This window comes from Danio rerio, chromosome 21, assembly GCF_049306965.1.
Source record: "Danio rerio strain Tuebingen ecotype United States chromosome 21, GRCz12tu, whole genome shotgun sequence".
NCBI lineage: Eukaryota > Metazoa > Chordata > Actinopteri > Cypriniformes > Danionidae > Danio > Danio rerio.
In genome coordinates this window covers 37769238-37789830 of record NC_133196.1, presented here as the reverse complement: position 1 = coordinate 37789830, position 20593 = coordinate 37769238, and the positions used below count along the sequence as shown (strand labels likewise).

General features: G+C 33.6%; 2 protein-coding genes across 2 annotated transcripts in view; both read right to left on the bottom strand.

Annotated features, from left to right (window-relative positions):
* Positions 1-2493: 2493 nt before the first annotated feature.
* On the bottom strand, positions 2494-6286 carry zgc:110222. Its single transcript, NM_001017643.1, is given in 2 exon segments — positions 2494-3647; positions 5880-6286. Coding segments are annotated over 2 exon segments (522 nt in total). The 5' UTR covers positions 6139-6286; the 3' UTR covers positions 2494-3384.
* A 3986-nt stretch (positions 6287-10272) lies between these two features.
* Positions 10273-20593, bottom strand: part of map4k6 (mitogen-activated protein kinase kinase kinase kinase 6) — a gene marked incomplete at its 5' end in the record, with an annotated part of 40607 nt that continues 30286 nt past the window's right edge. The window contains 8 exon segments of the mRNA NM_001045260.2: positions 10273-10850; positions 10955-11010; positions 13448-13518; positions 13595-13681; positions 15196-15264; positions 17473-17647; positions 17720-17823; positions 17905-17963. Of these exon segments, the coding sequence (NP_001038725.1) occupies positions 10763-10850; positions 10955-11010; positions 13448-13518; positions 13595-13681; positions 15196-15264; positions 17473-17647; positions 17720-17823; positions 17905-17963 (709 nt within the window). The 3' untranslated portion in view covers positions 10273-10762.

The window sequence follows — 20593 nt, the reverse complement described above, 5'->3', positions numbered from 1 at the left end:
AAGATGTGTAGATGTTGGTAATTCAAAATGCAAACATATTACATAAATAAATAACATTAGGTAGTTTACTGTAAAAATTACAAATTACTTTTAGGGTTTGTTCCGTATTTTTAATGGTAAAATACTGGCAACCACAGCTGCCGTTTTTTATTGTAAATTTTATGGATTTATTTTTTATAGTGTAGTAAATGCTGTCTCACCAACAAAGTTAAAGAAATGACATATAAGCTATTTATCCAGTGAAACAAGTTGTTGAAATATTTTCAAAAGACATGGAATCTGTGTGCACTTTTTGTGAATCAGAGGAAGAATTGATAAAACCGTTTTTTGAATGTACAAAACCAAAATGTTTTGGTTTGATGTTAAATATCTTATATTTAAACTAATTAAATAAATAAATAAAACAGTTTTGCCAAGATATTTTTTTATATACAAATAATGTATAACAGTATTATGTTACAATAATAATAACAAAACTTTGGAGCAAAATTTAATTATTAATTTAATGATTATATATGGGAAGTACCATGCACAAACAAAAATGGTCCAATGATAAACCCAAAATTTATTTGTTCAAAACTGATCTTAAGCATTATATTGAAACCCTAAAATACATTGAACATAAAAATAAGAATGTATGCAATTTTGGAATCCTTTTGCAAATTTGTTGTAATTTAAATATCCCCTGTAGGCAGTTCATTCCTCTGTGGTGACCCCAGATTAATAAAGGGACTAAGCCAGGGATGGGCAAACTTGATCCTCGAGGGCCGGTGTCCCTGCAGAGTTTTGTTCCAACACTAGTCAAACACACCTGAACAAGCTAATCAGTGTCTTCAAGATCACTGGAATCTATAAGCAGGTGTGTTTGATTAGAGTAGGAGCTAAACTGTGCAGGACACCGGCCCTCCAGGACCGAGTTTGCCCACCCCTGGACTAAGCCGACAAGAAAATGAATGAATGAGTATCCCCTGTAATTTTATTATTATTATTATTATTATTTTATTCTCTACTGATTTGTTCCTTTGATATAAAAAAAATGTAAGCATATTCCTCATTTTTTGTATGGTATTGTTCTTGTTGTGCAATAAAAAAGGTTAACTAAATAATAATAATAATAATAATAATAATAATAATAATAATAATAATAATAATAATGACTGAAAAATAACTAGTATTAGTAATAACTATGGCAAAAATATTTGGAATAACCAAAATATCTTATATAAAAATAAATCTTTAATAATAAAATAACTGGTTTGCTTTTAGTTAGTCATTTAACAACAGAGATTGTTTTTAATGGATTACTTTGAATTTATTTTAGAATATAACATACCATTTATTCATTTTTCTTATTTGACAGAGATGTTTATAGGTAAAACTTGTTTTTCTAGTAAAAAAAGATAAAAATTACAAGATTAAATCTCTTTTTATTGAAAAGGTTGTTATGTTGTAATCTATTGGAATAATATATTTGAAATGGAAATAAATATGGGCTTATTGCAACAAAAATAATTCCTCACCAATAAGATTAAAGAAGTGTCTTTTAAATTAATCAACAAATTTGATCCTAATAAACATTCATTCATTCATTTTCTTTTCAGCTTCTCTTTAATAATCTGGGGTCGCCACAGCGGAATAAACCACCAACTTATCAAGCATATGTTTTACGCAGCGGATGCCCTTCCAGCTGCTACCCATCACTCGGTAACACCCATACTCTTCCATTCACACACATACACTGCGGGCAATTTAGCTTACCCAATTCACCTGTACCGCATGTCTTTGGACTTGTGGGGGAAACAAGAGAGCCCAAAGGGAACCCACGCCAACACAGGAAGAACATGCAAACTCCACACAGAAATGCCAACTGACCCAGCCAAGGCTCGAACCAGCGACCTTCTTGCTGTGAGGTGAGAGCACTACCTATTGTGCCATCTTGCTGCCCTGCTACTGTATTAAACAATTTTTGAAACAGTTTAGTTTTAATATTGGTCAAATATTTAATTTTTACACTGAAACTGTTTTTCATTTATTTTGGGATTGTAATTATGTTGTACAATTTTAGAAACACATTGGCTCATTATTAATGATGATATACAACAAGATGTTTCTGTTTCTTTTAAAGAAAATATTTTTGGTCATTATGAATCTGCCTCTACTAAAAGAAATCCATGCTTTGTTATTTTCTTTATAAATTTCATATCCAAAAATGCAAATTGACTAACACCAAACCAAATTTTCCTTTTTTTTTTTTTTTTTGCATAAATTTAGTTTAATTATTTAAATTGAATATCATTATATGAAAATAAGAAAGCAAACAGAACTATTTCATTTTGTAATGACTTTAATTAATATACTGTAATTGATTCTTAAAGGTCTTACCATTAAGTTTATATCATGTTCTTTTCCTTTTTTTTCCTTTTATGTATCTTTTATTGACAATGTAATTCATATTCTGTATATAAACAAATATTGACACAAACACGTCAAAGGTTTTTTTTTTTTTTTTGTTGCAAAAATAAACATCTTTATTTTATTAAGGAAAAAATAAATGAGAATATAGCCAACAGCATTATGTGGGGTTAAGAGTAATCGGGTCCAAACAATCTATCCCTGCTTCAAATGATTCTATCCATATTCAAAATCCTACAGTCACAGCAACACTCAAATAATAAGATCAAGTTTACTCATTTATAAAGCACATTTAAAACAGTCACAAGACTGACCAAAGTGATGTGCACTCTCACAAATAAAGGTACGGGAGCTGTCACCTTTTTAAAAGATACATATTTGTTCCATAATGGTACCTCAAAGGAACTTTTTAGGTAAATTTTTTTTACTATTATGCACCTTTTAAGTACCACTGTGGACTATTTGGGTATCTTTTAAAAAGGTACTGCCCCAGTGACAGTTCCCGTACCTTTGTTTCTGAGAGTGTACATAAGTCAAAGTAAAATAAAAGACAGAATATAAAAACAAAAACAAGCCAAGAGAAACAACTAAATAAATGTAATAATGAACCGGTAAAAAAAAAATTTATTAAAATAATATTAAAAAGTCAAGCTAAATAGGTACGTTTTTAGGAGTGTTTTAAAATCGATAGTGATGGAACCATTCTAAATCTCAAGGGGCAAAGTGTTCAATAAGGAAAACAAAAGACATCACTACAACAATAATGTAGAATATAATAATCTATTTTGACAACCTGAATACTCATTTTACCTAAGAAAAAAAAGTTGTATAGTTTTTTTTTTGTTCAAACAGCACTGCTATTCATATTAGGTCAACACAATAAAGACTATACATTCAAAAAAATTACACTTTAACACTAACAAGAAATTAAACTTGTTTTAATTAGTGTGAAAAGGATCCATTAGATCTATATTACAAATCTCCAGTAAAGGCATGCCCTAGCGTCCCTTCAGACACAGAAGAAGCAGAAGGCAGTAGACGAATTGGTATGTTTACAGTCCACACATCTTTATGACCCCTAGCATACATTGGTTCATTGAGCCAGCGGGGGTTTGAGAGTCTTGTAAGGTATTTCAAGTTGAGTTCAGTCAAGCAGGCTGCTGTCTCTAGCTTTTTCATTTCTTCACAGGGAACATTGTCTGGACAACACCACGTCTCCCCAACATCCACAAGACCTGCAAATATTTAATAGATAATATACAAGTAGACTTAATAATATGCAAATAAAAAGTGAGCCAAAAAGAGGCATAAATTAATATTAAGATTTTTGGTCATTTAATTCCCGTATCTGAACAGCATGTCAAAATAATAATATTTTTTCATAATCTTGTTGTAGTTAATTTAATCAGTTTATTTTTATCATCAGTTCAATTACAAAAAATCACCAAAACCAGACAAACTTTGAATAATTTAAAAAGCTTGACATTTGAACTTGTTTTAATGCAAACAGTGCGCTGGATGGCCACATAATAATATCTTTTACTTTTATTTTTTATTTGCCTTTCAAAAACATAACAATTTAGGCCAAACTAAATCCTAACATAATCTTGCACAAACTGACTGAGATATGTCATATATACTGTGAATCAAATAAAAAAGCAATAAAATTACACCAAACAAACAAACAAATATACAACAAACAAAATGTTTAAAATAATAAATAAAAAAAGGGAACAATATACCGTGCAGACATCAAACAGTAAAGAAATAGATGTTCAAATATTTAATGGTTAAAATAAAAATAAAAATTAATAATGTGCAAATAAAAAAGCGAGCCAAAAAAAGGTATAAATACATAATATTAAGATTTATGGTTCTTTAATTTCAGTATTTGAACAGCATGTCAAAATAATAATACATATTGTAGTTCATTTGATCGGTTTATTTTTTCATCAACAGTTTAATTACAAAAATAAGCAAAACCAGACAAACTGAATGATTTAAAAGTTTGACATTTGGACTTGTTTTAATGCAAACAGTATGCTGGGTAGCAACATATCTTTTCTTTTTTGTTTTTTGTTTTTTTTTTGCCTTTCAAAAACATAACAATTCAGGCCAAACTCAATCTAAACATAATCTTGCATAAACTGACTGAGACATGTCAGATATAGAGTAAATTAAATATAAAGCCATAAAATGACACAAAACAAGCAAACAAAATGTATTAAATAACTTAAAAAAAAAACATCAGACATCAAACTGAAACTCTGTAAGGGGTTAAATAAAACCATATTCTTGAAACAAATCATACAATTGTTTAGTCTTCTTACCCTTCATTATTTTTAAAGCTTTTACAAACAGTAGGTGGCAAACTCTTTTTTAAAGACAATCAATTGAGGAGCTGTTTTCAAAATTTTGCATTTATGAATGAAGAATTTAAGTAAAATAAGAACACAATTTACAGTCAATGATTATATAATAAGTACACAATTTACAGTCAATGATTATATATTAAGTACACAATTTACTGTGAAATACATTGTTTTATCCACTTGTCCAGAAAGGATTAACCAAATTACAATGAAGAAATACATGTTCAACAGTTTCAATATCCCTATTGCAGAATTGGCAAACAGTACAATTCAAATGTAAATATCATACATCATTTTAAAATGTACTTCTTTGTATTTTGGAGGAAGATGAAATGTCAAATATATGCGTCTAATTTTCTTAACTAAATTCTTATTAACAGGTTGGAAAATATCAATTATTTTAATAGGACCAGGATAGCATTCCTGTATAAGACACTTTCTAATAAACTTATTTGTACATTTCTTGTCCACAATATTTAACTTACCTAATTTACTATTCATAATTTATGATGTGACAGTGAAATAAACTAGGATCTCTTTTAACATATTAATTAATGGTAAGAAAATACAATTTAAAGATAAATTCAAAGTTAAATTTAAAGATAGTACCAAGCTCACTGCGACTAACAAAACAAGCGTTCTTATCCAAAATATGTAGTACTGAGTCTGACCAACCTCCATTTTGCCACCAACCCCCCCCCCCCCCCACACCGCACAAAAAAAAAAAAGATTTACGTTGCATTAATATACAGTGATTGTTCCATAATGTCACATTATGAATTATGTTTGTACAGCATTTTACAATACAACAAACCTGCTTATGAAATTTGGAAAGTTTCAGTGGAATTTTACTGGAAAAAACTTTATACCTCTTTATATTTTTTTTAAACAAATAAGATGGGATTACAAACCAATAAGAATCCTTGATTTTTATAATAGGGTCTATATCTAGATGTTATCCCATCAAATCTTTTTATGTCTACGACACAAAATATGGAAACAAATTTGTTTAATTTTCTATGTTCATAATCATTAAATACTTCAGTTTTACAGTTTTAAATAATATAATTAATAACAATTTCATTTAAACTTCACCTGCTATAACACTCCGCCCGAACCTTTCTCCCGACTCCAGGAGTTCCTCCGTTTGTTTGGATGTCATTCCCAGTCTTTCAGTGAGAATGAGCCTCCAGTCCTCTCCTTCCCAGCTTTTCCAAGCAATATGAACAGCTAGAGTGCTGTTCTGCATCTCTGACAGCAGGGGTCGCCAGCGACTTTCTATTGTTTTAACACCATTTAACACAAGAGTAGCGTACGGCTGACGAAATGACAAACAATGCACCTCTAAACTCATAACGAGAACAATATTAAACGATTTATTTTGCAGAAAAAAATGTGAATATCACAATAATCTAATTACTTTACCAAACAGATAAAGTCTAACGCCTAAACTGTTGTTCACAGACAAGCCGTCAAACACGTTCGTAAACTACTGGTTATACATTTCCTGTTTTTTTAAATGCGCCAGAAAAAGAGGAGACATTTACAAAACAAAATAACTCGTAAAAGAAAGAGCGCCGACTAGTGAGAGAGACCAACCATTGCAGGAAACGCTACACAGTAGACTGCTTTGTATTAATAAATTTTCTTTTGGACTTAGTGCTTTTATTAATCTAGGGTTGCCACAGCGGAATGAATCGCCAACTTATCCAGCATATGTTTTACACAGCGGATACCCTTCCAGCTGCATCCCATCTATGGAAAACATCCATACACACTCATACACTACGGACAATATAGCCTACCCAATTCAGCTGTACCGCATGTCTTTGTACTGTGGGGGAAACCGGAGCACCCGGAGGAAACCCAAGCGAACGCGGGGAGAACATGCAAACTCCCTGTGCTGTGTAAATAAGATTTATCCAGCTGCAACCCCGCAGACCCACACACGTTCAGGCACACAAGTTACCTTAAAGAAAGAATATTTAGTTGAGTGAACTTAAGTTAGTTACATAAAGGTAATGTAATGTTGTTTAGTTCAATCAACACATTTATAATTTACCTTTAATTTATTTACACTGTTCAAAAATTCTGTTCAATTTACAGAAAAATACCGGCAGTGGTTGTTATAGCATTCTTCTGTAAAAAATACGGATGTTTTATAGGACTGTTTAAATTTGCAGAAAAAAAACAGTATTTCATGAACTTATACAATGCTCAGTTCAGAAAAACCTAGTTTAGCTCACAAAGTCATTAAATGCATTAATGTGTTCATGTGTGATCGTAATTAACAATCAGATTTAATGTCATAATTATATTAAAGTTAATTTAAATAATGAAAATAAATGTTAGATCTTGTTTTTTAATTGAATTTAGAAGTCTCTCAATCCATTATTCTTCCTATCATGTGCATTTTCAGATATCATTGCACATTCTTACATTTTTAGGAATATGCCAATAAAACGAATGTCTGTTTCTTTTTTCTCTTTCCAGTACTGATCTCCATCCAGCCCCAGTTAAGCAGAACTGAACCAGAGGATCTCCAGTATTACATCAATCTGCCAGGTACAGTGTGTGTTAAAGCAAAACCCTGCAACATAGTGTAGCATGAGCTTTCAAGTTTGAGAAACCTTTGATATTGATTACCCAGTGTTGGATTATTAAATTTTTTTTTAAAACTGTGTTTTTTTTCCCATCATTTCCACAGCTCTTGGTACGCCAGTTGAAGCACATTTCCTATTTTTTCATTGTCAAATTTAGTCAGTCAGAACCATTTGTTTTTGGTCAATTTTTCATTTCCATAATCAGTGCACAGCCGCTCCAGACCCAAAAATATGGGTTATGTACAATATTTAAATCATATTCTTTAATCTTTTCTTTTTTCCACTTGCAGATAAACAAATATCCATCCAGGCAGCTTTTTTGATGTACATACAGGTACTTTTTTTCACGGATGTTCATAAACATATTTAATATAAGAATAACTTATAGAATTAAATCCAATTAAAGGATTAGTTTATCAAAAAATGTAGTTTACACCATTAAATTCTCACCTTTGTTTTATTCCAAACCTCGTTTGTTCATCTTTAGAACACAGATAAGGATATTTTAGATTAAATCTGAGAGCTCTCTCATCCTCCATAGACAGTAAGGTTCCCGATTCAAAATCCAGAAAAGGAACCCAAACAAATCTTTATGAAGCTATGAGAATATGTTTATGCACACATAAAACAAGAATTATAACTTTAATGAACAGTTTCTTCTCCTTAATAATATTCAGTTCAAACCGCTGAAGGCACATGGTCTGTTTTGAGAATGTTTTTTGGTGCCTTTTCTGGACTTTGAGTGTCTCTGAACGCTTGCTTTCTATGGATGAGGGAGTCTCAGATTTAATTTAAAAATATCATAATTTGTTCAGAATATTAACAAAGGTCTCGGGAGTTGGGACAACATGAGGGTGAGTAATTATTAATAAGTTTTTTTTAGGTGAACTAACCCTTTTAATAATGCAGCAGCAATTTAAAGTTTTCTTAAATGGTTTGTTAAGGCAAAAATATGAATATTTATTTTTGTAATTTATATTGGATTTGTAACATTTTTTGTGATATCTAGATAACATTTATGTATCTGAGATCACAAGAAAACAGGAAAAAGAAAAAAAGACAACAATGCATAGCCTCAGTGTTTCAAATAACCTGTGGAATTGTCACGTCTGTGATCCCTAATGCAAAACACAATGCAGTTTCATAATTCAGTAGTACCGGTAAAATTGCTCATAAAAATTCCTTCATATTACTTGTACATTGTGTTTGTTTTTAGACATAATTATTAATTTGATAGAGGGATTTCACAAGAACATAAGGTGATGAGTGGAAACAAGAGTTTGTGATAAATATTACCTACAGAGCTCAACATAATCGAGTACAGTCCATTCTGAAAATGAATATTTATATCCATTTCTCAGTGAATATAAGCAATGTATTTGGTGCGTTTAAACAAAATAGATTTATTAAACAGTTATATTTATTAAAATAATATTTTAGTCATTGAACATCTTTAGAAATAGAAAGATAATACAAGCAACATATTTGAAAAAAAAAATTACAAAATACAAAATTCCAACAAAATTGTAGAATGTTTTGTTTCTCTTGAATTTAGGTGTTTTTAAATGTTTTATTTAATATTTTTCTATAACATAAATTTGGGTGTACTAATTTTGGACCATTATCATAAGTTGTTTTGTTAGATAAGCTCCTGATTTGGCTTCAGTACTGACTAATCTAATGTGTATGCACAAATATAATGAAAGATTTGTGAGTTGTGTACTCATATATGTTGAGCACTGTATGTTTATTGTGCACTTAAGAACTTAAGTGGACATCTACACTCTCTCTTTATCGTTTAATTTTTAAGATTGTTTGACTCTTTAATACAAACAAGTAGACCGTTCTTCCAGCGGCTGTCAAATGAATAATTGTTATTTGTGCTGACATTTGTTTTGCAGATGAACTACCTGGTAAAGCAATCCTTAGAGTTTCTGTGCACAAAACATGAAGAAAACATCTTTGGTGCCTACAGCTTAAAACGGAAAAACTAACAAGAAATCTGACTGTTGAGAAGTATTCAACTAAGTTGCCAGTTTAGAGGTGATAATCACTGTAGTGCATCGGTTAGAATGCTGGTTCAGTTAATTTAAGTTGCTTTATTCCACACTGGTGAATGTGATTTGTTTATAACACGCACAAATCCAACAAACAACGATAATTAGCAACATACAACTTCACTGCCCATTGCTTCACCGAGATTGCATTTTTCTCTCACGTGCACATCTTTGAAAGGCATATGTGATTAGCAGTCCGTTAGCGACCTCTACTGGACAGGTTTGTGTTTGTGCTTTGTTACACTAAGCTTTGTAACTTCCTTATAGACATGTTCTCTCACTACTATCAACCATTTTGTTTTTGTTTTTTGTTTTAATATTGCCTAATAATAATTGTTATAAATTAAACCCAAGCCGAAAGTTAAAAACTTCTGTTTTTAGTGAGTTGTAAAGTTAGCCCCTGTGGTGATAAAGTTATACATAATTCACCATAGCTTATATAGGTCATCTTATTCTGTTCTATCAGGAAGCATTGCTGTCAGTTTTTAGAGTTATTAAAACTATTATGTTTAGAAATGTGTTGAAAACTTCTCTCCATTAAATATAAATTAGGTAAAAAATAAGTAGGGGGGATAATAAATCAGGGGGCTAATAATTCCTAATAATTCTGACTTCAACATTTATATAAAAATATATTGATGGCGATGTCTGAGAAGACGTTAATAACATTAACATCCGTCATAACCTATATGGTTTGCCTAGATCGTGTGTGCTGGATTGTTTGTGCCTGAAACGTGTGTGGGTCTGCGGGGCTGCAGCTGATTATTATTGTGGAGAAAATATTCACAAGACTTGAACAACAGGAAACAACTATTCATAAATATACCATTGTCATTTATATTTGTTTAATTTTTCGGCAACTTTTAAATTTTACAGAAATTACAATGATTCATAAAATTCTGCCAACTTGTTTACTGACTAAATCACAGCACCAAACAGTCAATATTATAATTTAATGTACTAAAAAGGACAGACTGGTTGGCGTTAAAAAAAAGACCATCTCAGTAGTACAGTCAGTCACCTATAACAGGTTGTTTCATAAGTTTTTTTAAACCTAGTGTAGGTCCACAGCTCATATACTCTCTTGGTTAACTCCAGAGCCGTCAAATCTGATCTAACTCCAGAGTCTAGTCCTCAAAGGCCCTATGGAACTGTGTGTACATGACTCCTCAAAGAATCTGTAGAACTGTGTGTACATGGCTCCATGTCTTGCTCTGTTCCTGAAACTTTTTGGAATGGATGACACAACCTTTTCAGTGAAGAAGGACGGACTATTGTAGTGTTTCCATCTCTGAACATTCTCAGCATCTCAGACCCCTCAGTAGCTGCTTTCGTGCCCTGTGAGTATGTATAGGTTGCTCATGGCCGACGGATCATCTGTAGGAGTACTTTGCAAAATAATATCCCTGTAGAAAGATGATATTGTTATAAGATAAGGTAAGATGGTTGTTATAAGTTTTTTTCTAATATCAAACATGTTGATACAGTAAACGGGAGTAGTAAAACATACCTAGATGTTCCCAAAACTTGAAAAACTCGACTTCTATCTGTGATCTCCTGGGTAACCTGGAGTAAAAGGAACAACATAATTATAGTGGCTTGAGAAAGCTATTTACTACAGAACTGTCCCAACTTTCTAACTGATCCCACTTACAGTTTTCCAAAAACTGATCCGGAAATTTCGAAAATGTCCCATTGACTTAACATTGGACCAAACTTTATGATCTTATAACTTTGCGCCAGACTGTCATACTCACTTAACTCAGACTCAGACAATCTGCCAATCACTGATGACATTTCAACTTACTAGCCACAATGCCTAGCAACACCTTAGCAACCACCTAGCAACATCCTAGCAACCGCCTAGCTACACCTCAGCAACCGCCTAGCAGAGCTTAAGCAACCACCAAGCAATGTCTTAGCAATCCTCTAGCAACACCTTAGCAACCAATGAGCAACACCTTAGCAACCACTCAAGAACATCCTAGCAACCACTTAGTAACACCTTAGCAATGCCTTAGCAACCACCAAGCAATGTCTTAGCAATCCTCTAGCAATACCTTAGCAATGCCTTAGCAACCAACAAGCAACACCTTAGCAACCACTCAGAACACCTTAGCAACCATCTAGTAACTCCTTATGAACTACCAAGCAAAGCCTTAGCAACCACACAAAACACCCTAGCAACCACCTAGCAACACCTTAGCTATTGCCTAGCAATGCTTTAGCAACCACCAAGCAAAACTTTTGCAACCACCTAGCAATGCCTTAGCAACTACTCAGAACACCCAAGCAACCACCTAGCAACACCTTAGCAACCGCTTAGCTATACATTAGCAACCACCAAGCAACACCTTAGCAACCACAGAGCAACACCTTAGCAACCACCTAACAACACCATAGCAGCCACTCAAAACATCCTAGCAACCACCTAGCAACACCTTAGCAACTGCCTAGCAACTCCTTAGCAACTACCTAAAACACCTAGACAATGACCTAGCAATGCCTTAGCAACCACCTACCAACACCTTAGCAATAACCTATAACACATAGCAACCACCTAGCAACACCTTAGCAACAACCTAGCAACACTTTAGTAACTCCTTAAAAAATGCCTTAGCAACCCCTTAGGCCCCGTTTACATTAGTACATTTTAATTTAAAAAACGTATTTTAGAATGAAAACGATTCCGGTCCACACTAGCATTTTACCCAGCGTTTCTGAACAACTCTCCATCTACACCAAACCACTGAAAACGCACATCACGTGACCACACACACTCTGGCATGCGCTACAGCATATCTAACCAGATGAGAGCTGTGCTCGTCGGACTGTTCATCAAAGATTTACAGCTGAATCAAATCTCACTATATTTGTTAAACGCGATATTTGATTCATCTTGTTGTCTATATCTAACGACATATTCCCAGACTTTGGTCTTTTGAATCTACTGCTTGTTCTCAGGTAACCTGTTTTGGCTGAGTGCAAAGATAAGTTAATAATTAATGTAATCACATACATTTTGTATATTGACTGATTGTTTGCCTTTATTTCCTATATTGTATAAACGTATTGTACGTTATACTTTTATAACGGCCATTATTGATTTTTAAAACTGATATTCAGGAAAACAGAGGGTATGTTTCGTATTTTCAATTAAAATGAAAGGAGGCAGTAATGCTATAGGCTCCGTTTTGTTATAAATATGCATAGAGGGAAGATGACGCTCATATATGCAGCACAAATCCTCAATATTTCTGCTGTCTTTTAAGTTGTTAATATGAAAATTAAAATAGCAGTTCCTTATATCATGTTTTTATTTAACTGTTAAGATTGTTACGTATCCAGGATGATGTGAATAAGGTTATAAAGTACACTGTTACCTATGAAGATTTACCTGACATATCCGACTTGCGAAGTCTGAACTTACAAGTAGGAAAAATACTTAATATCGAGGAAAAGCCCCAATCATAGAAGCAAGTGTCTGCAGCCCCGCCTCCAGTTTCAGATGTTTTTCCCCATCCACACTGAGACGGAGCAGAAATGTTTTAGAATGAAAATGGACTCTCCAGCGTTTCCAAAACGCTCCGTTTTTGGCACTCGAAAACTCCGGCATAGTGTGGACGTATAGCGTAACCGTAGCAAAACTTATCTGTTTTTAAACGTGCCTAGCAACCACCTAGCAACACCTTACTAACCACTCAGAACACCCTAGCAAGAAACATGCCAATTCATACTATAAACATGCTAACATAAAACTACTTCAAACTTTCAAACGAGGCTTTCTCAAGCCAACATAAAGTTTGTCTACGAACATTACTTTTCTAGGTTCTTCTTTAATCTTACACCAGTGAATAAAGCCATTACTGTAATACCTATACACCTATACACATTTCTGATTTTGATTGCAATGCAATAACTTTGTAAAGCTGCTTTGAAACAATTATTATTTTGAATTATTTTGAGCACTATCCAATAAACTTGAATTAAATCTTAGGTTTACCTCATTAGTTTGTAAACTCTTTCCTTTTAGGCCATGCTTCCAGAAGACAAGAACACTGTCCTGCAGGCACACTGCAAAGACAAACAGATTAGCATAAAATGCAACAGAAAGATGTAAATATAATGGCTACAGTCGAACAGGGCTTACCCAGCGTGTGAATGGAAAACTCAAAATCTAGTTCAGGGGTCTTCTGTTGGCTCATGCATGCCTGCAAATTAACAACCTTCACGATGTCTGAAACAGAAAGGTTTCTTGGATTGTAAAAACACACAAAAACAGAGCTGATAGCAATCCATTAAAAATGGAATTTGATGAAGCAAGACACTTAGATTATATTTTGCCAGAATATTAAGTTGAACTTAGTTTAAAAAAAAATATTGCAGGAGCCATACACACAGAACATGAAAAAGGCTGTTACAGCACAGCAAGGATATCAAAAGGCCCTACTGGTTGTTTCATGTGGTACTATTAATTAAACTTAATTGACTGAATTAAACTGCTGTAAAAATACATTCGATAATTTATTTTTCAAATTTTTTTTGCATAAATCTGTTAATCAACCTCAGTCCTGATCAAAACTACTCAATTGCTTAGAAAAGTACAGGATTTTAACTCTTTAACTGCTAAATTCATAAATTATGTTACTGATTTGATGAAAAAATATGCACAAAATGAAGTATTTTTAATATAAAAAGTAATTACGGACAGGATTTTTAAATACCTTTTATTAAATCTTCAACATGTGAAACCACACTGGCTTTGATACATTTTTTCTTTGATTCATATTCATCCCCCCCTCCCCCCTAATAATTTACTGTTGGTCGCTGTTTTTGCCCCATTGACTTTTATTATAACCAGATTGCAAAACCATGGCACCATATAATCATGCATTTTTATTATGCATTTTTATCATTATTGTATGTGATTTTCCCTATTGGGAAGAGGTCAAATTTGGCATTAAGGTGGCATGAGAAAGCCAACATATTGTTATACTACATAAACCTATTTTTTCCTTTTTCTTCAAGGAGCAGACATTTTTATATTAATTTCAATACGGTGGAATACTGGCAAAAACAGGAGGGTTGACATGTATGAAGTGAACAGTTTGTGGAAAAACAGTTTTGCGAGGGAACGCAAAACATCTTTGCATTCCCTTGCAAAACATCTTTGCATTCCCTTGCAAAACATCTTTGCGAGATAATGCGATCTTTAAGAGGAAAAGCAATATGTTTTCCTATCATTGTATTTTATTTTTTTTCTTCCACCCAATTTTTTCCCCACCATAACGTCCCTTCCGGGTCTCCATAAAATTCAGTGGATGTTTTAATCCTGAACATAACAAAAGGGTAGTACATTTGAACAGTGCACAAGGGTTAATCTTCTCAATTAAACTATAACATTAATTGATACTCTAAAATTATTATTTTACACCATTCTAAGACTTTAAATATGTGACTAAATAGTGGTTGGAGAGTCAAAAAATGTCAAACCTAATTTTAATAGACATTTTATGATCCGTCCTCGATAAAAAAAATAAATAATAATAATAATAATTCCCTGACTTTCATTGTCTAGATAGTCTCATGATATTCCAGAAATTTCATGACCCATGAGAATTCTATTTATTTCATACACTATAATAAAATGAAATACAAAATCACATATATACATAAAATATGACTTTCTAAACCAATGTAAGGATACACACAAACACAAAAATAATTCATGAAAACTTTAAGCATTTTTACTTTCCAGTGCGACAAGAATCGTGTCCCTGTCAAGCTGAATCACTTGCTTGACCTCCAGAGTCTCACCATCTGCAAAGTCAAGTAACTTCAGTAAGATAAAACACTACTCATCAGTCTACAGTGCATCCAGAAAGTATTTATAGCGCTTCACTTTTTTCCATATTTTTAAGCTACAGCCCTATTTCAAAATGGATTAAATTAATTTATTTCCTCAAAATTCTACACACAATACCCTATAATGACAATGTAATATTTTTTCACATTGTTGCAAATTTATTAAAAATAAAAAAGCTGCAAAATCACATGTACATAAGTATTCACAGCCTTTGCTCAATACTTTGTTGATGCACCTTTGGCAGCAATTACAGCCTCAAGTCTTTTTTAAATATGATGCCACAAGCTTGGCACAAGCTTTTTGCGGTGTGCTTTGGGTCATTGTCCTGCTGGAAGATGAACCGTCGCCCCAGTCTGAGGTCAAGATCACTCTGAAGCAGGTTTTCATTCAGGATGTCTCAGTACATTGCTGCATTCATCTTTCCTTCTATCCTGACTAGTCTTCCAGTTCTTGCTGCTGAAGACATCCCTACAGCATGATGCTGCCACCACCATGCTTTCATGTAGGGATAGTAGTAGCCTGGTGATGAGCAGTGCCTGGTTTTGTAACACCTGGCATTCACTCCAAAGAGTTTAATTTTAGTCACATCAAACCAGAGAATTTTGTTTCTTATGGTCTAAAAGTTCTTCAGATGCCTTTTGGCAAATTCCAGGCGGGGAGTGGCTTCTGTCTGGCCACTCTACCATACAGGCCTGATTGGTGGATTGCTGCACAGATGGTTCTCTTCCTGTAAGGTTCTCCGTTCTCCACAGAAGAACGCTGAAGCTCAGACAGAGTGACCATTGGGTTAGATCACTCAGCTTACATGGCCGGTCAGCTCTAGGTTAGAGTCCTGGTGGTTTCAAACATCTTCCACTTAGGGATGATGGAGGCCCCTGTGCTCATTGGAACTTTCAGAGCAGCAGAATTATTTTGTGCCTCAAGACAATCCTGTCTCGGAGGTCTACAGACAATTCCTATGTCTTCATGCTGGGTTTGTGCTTCGACATGCACTGTCAATCCTGGGACCATGTCCAATCAACAAAATTTACCACAGGTGAACTCCAATTAAGCTGCTGAAACATCTCAAGAATGATCAGTGGAAACAGAATACCTGAGCTCAATTTAGAGCTTTAGAGCTAGAATTTTGAGGAAATGAATTTAATGCATTTTGGATTAATAGTGCATAAGTATAGAATAGTGTATAAGTATGTGATTTGGGACGCAGCTCTAGTGTTTCTTCCAATCCGATAAACTTCCGGTAAATGATTAATGCGATTTTACATTTTTTTTAATATGGTTTCTTATTGCAATGTAATTAAAATATAATCAGTTAAATAGACTTAAATAGCATTCATTTAGTTGTTCAAGTGTAAAATTAGATGAAAAGCCTTTTACCATCAGGATCAACAGGCTAGTGCAGAAACTCCATTAAAAATACTAGGTTTAAATAATTTTTTTTCTTTTTAAAGAAATGGCGCGGACATTCATTCATTCTTTTTTTTAGGCTTAGTCTTAGGCTTTAAGGCTTTATTTTTCTGAGGTCACCAAAGAGGAATGAACCGCCAACTTATCCAGCATTTGTTTTACGCAGCGGACACCCTTCCAGCTGCAACCAATCACTGGGAAACACCCATACACACTCAATCCCACGCATACAATACCGACAATTTAGCTTACTTAAGTCACCTATACCACATGTCTTTGGATTTGTGGGGGAAACAGAAGCACCCGGAGGAAAACCACATGAACACGAATAGAACATGCAAACTCCACACAGAAATGCCAACTGTCCCAGCCGAGGCTTGAACCAGCGACTTCTTGCTGTGAGGAGATCGTGCTACCCACTGATGGAGCGGACAAATTAAATTTAATGTAGTGCTTCTTGTACATTCAGAGACCCACTTTAAATCATATATGTATATCAACCAGGCATTGAAGATCATTGATTTTTAAAGTAAACAAACCTTAAAATCATGCCGATTTTGTAACGACATACAGTTTACTGAAAGCGCTTGACGCAGGTTACTGAAAAGTAAAAGTCCTTCTGCATATACCCAATTTATTTGATCAAATACAATGTAAGATTGTGAAATATTATTACAATTAAAATGTACATTTATCCTATTCAAAACATTGTTTAAAACATGTTTTGAGTTAAATTCTTAGCATTTGTTCAACACCTGGCAGGCCCTGTGGTGTGTCATCCAGGTGGATGATGTCAAAGTGCATCTCTCCAGAGGTGTCTTTTTGGTTGGGATAACTTCTCACCCCGACACAGACCTGTGGCAGCTCCTTAGTTTCCTGTACAAGTAGTTCAAAGATAGGCAGGAACTCTGGCAGACTCAAAGCAATGTGCTGACAGAAAGAGAGAGAGAGTCAAGTTATGTAATTTGAACATTATCATTAACCTTATCTCTTTTTTCTCACCTTAAGCTGCATGAACTTCTGCAAAGGTTCATACCACATGAGAAGAACCAATCCAGTGGGCACAGCGGCACACAAGAAAACACTGTCATTGTAGGGGTTTCGTACTTGAAGCAGAGAAAAAAAAACATTAAGATGTGCACAAAATGCCCAGAGAATGAGTAACACAATCCTACAGTGGTCCTCACCCACACTGCATCTTCTACAGCCCTTGGTGTCTGGGATTTTTACTGACATGGCATACTTCCTGGAGAAAGAAGTGAATTGATACCATTTATTATGGTGGTTTAAGGAAGAGAACATACTGTTAAACATATTATTCTTTTGTCTTCTTCTTCTTAGACAATTTTAAGAATGCATCTCCTCCTAGACCGTTCATACTACAACCACCAAACTAACTCCAAACCTCCAAACTATACTGAATTAAGTTGCTATATCTTCTCCAACTGATCCAACCTACGGCTTTCCGAAACATAATCGGAAAATTTGGAAAAATCCCATTGACTTAACATAGGACCAAACTTTGTGACCTCGTAACTCACCAGACTGACATACAGACTTAAGTTTGGGTTCATTTAGATAAAATATAAAACACAAGTCATCTTTTTTATATCAGTTTTAATAAAGAAATGTAGCCCTTATAAAGTGTTAAGTAAAAAAAGGTTATACAATAACTAGCTACTGTCAGTATATTCACAAACATGCTGCATAAGAATATAACACCCTGCAGTTGCAAACATAACATGTAAAACACAGGTGGAACTGGGGTGGCGGAGGGTATTACGCAAACAATGCAGATGTATTTGAAAGTTGGAGGGCAAGCTCCTTGTGCTCTATTTTACCAATCTAGCATTAACGGCGTGTCCGAATCCACTTTTGCTATTTTAAAAATGGAAAAATATGCTCTGCGCCCTGGTACATAGTCTAACAGGGTTGTGCTTATTCTCTTAACGAGTTATGAGTGTGTTTAGAGCATAACATGCATTAAACCAATCAGAGTCTGAGTCAAACTGAAAAACTGAGTGCTTTAACGAGAAACAGTTAAACACACCATCTACGCGAGAATAAAGGATGAGTCTCTTCCATTCGGCAACTTTACTTTCACTTTACTTTTGCTGTTTGCTTTACTCCTTTACTTTTGTGGTATAAGGAAACAGTGAAACTCATTTAACTGAAGATATCCATTAGCCTACAAGTTTAATTTCGAATATATACAAATACAATTATTTGTTTCAAAACTATTTCGAAATTCAGTTTTAATTTCCAGCAAACAAATAAATGAAAAATATTAATAAAGTGTGGTCAAAAAACTTATATCTAGGCCTGTCACAATAATCAAACCATCAACTAACACACAAAACATGGACATGACATCATTAATTTTTGGTGATGCAATATATATATATATATATATATATATATATATATATATATATATATATATATATATATATATATATATATAGCTGATTGTCCAGCCTCTCAATCTCTATTGGAGTTTTGGAGCTGTCAGTGTTAGTATGGTTAAAAACACTATAGTATTTACTATAAATTATTATAGTATATTTTCATGTGGGTGCATAATATGGATCTGGTAGCAGATATTGCAGCCTCTGTTACTTTTTACCTTGCACATTTTTGTTAACATTTATTGATTATTTATTTAGGATATCCGTTTTCACATGATGCCAATGCCTAATTATTAAATCGTTGAAATGACTATGATTAATTTAAATATTCTTAAGAATAAAATATAATATGTACTTTAAAAGAGTGTACTTGCATTATGATGCTATTATTTTATCATTCTGGCATTATATAATGATAAGTGGAGTCTTAAAATGGTCATAGGCACATAACTAAAGCACTCCGTACTGGACTTTAGACCAGCATTTAAAAAATGGTCTATTTCAGTTCCTCATAATAGCAACACGCCAATAATGCACCTCAACACACCTTCTTTTTAGACCAGCATGCCCATAAGTATGCAAAGTGGTGCAAATAGATTTAGTATTTAAACAACATGGCGCAAAACAGAAAAATTAGAATAGCGCTGGTCTTAAAATAGCAACAAATCATGCCATGCACATCTTGCGTCTTATTGCGCTGAGTCCTTTGGATTTTGAGGCAACATGCAGCAACCAATCATAAGTGCAATCATAAACTCCCCTTAAATCACATCAAGCTGATAATATTTATTGTTATTATATAACATAATGATTTGTAAATGTTATTGAGTGGCATGTGTTTATCAAAACATCCTGTACTATGGATACTTTTACTACTATTTATTAGGCTAATTTCACATTCGAGAACATTGCTACTAACATCCACATTGAAGAAATTTAACGAAAGTTCAAATATAGATCAAAACTTGATTTTTTTCTAAATAAGTCAGGACACTAAAAGTAGAGATGGGACTGTCTCAGGAAAAACATGATGTCTGGTTCCTCTAACACAATATCTGATTCTCATTAGATTAATTTGATGACGATAGATGCACTCTTTTCCGGGGATTAACTCATTTAAATTTTCAAAACTACTGTATAATAATATCTTGGTTGTTAGCACTAACATGTCTAAAAAAAAAAAAAACAAGTATAGGCAGGAAAACATTTTTTTAGAAATGGCTCTAGTTTTACTTCATTGTTTGCTCTTGTTTATGTTCTCTTGTACATTCGGCTCCTTATCTTTTGCACATTCTCCTTATTTATTAAAACACACTTTATGCTATATTAGATCGTAAACACTACTGTTTGTGTTTGTGTTATTTTAAGAAAAGGCCAACTGATGGGATTGGTATTTAAAAAAACAAACAAACAACAACAACAACAACATTATTTTGTCTTAGATTTAACTCAGTGTGTCCAAGAATCG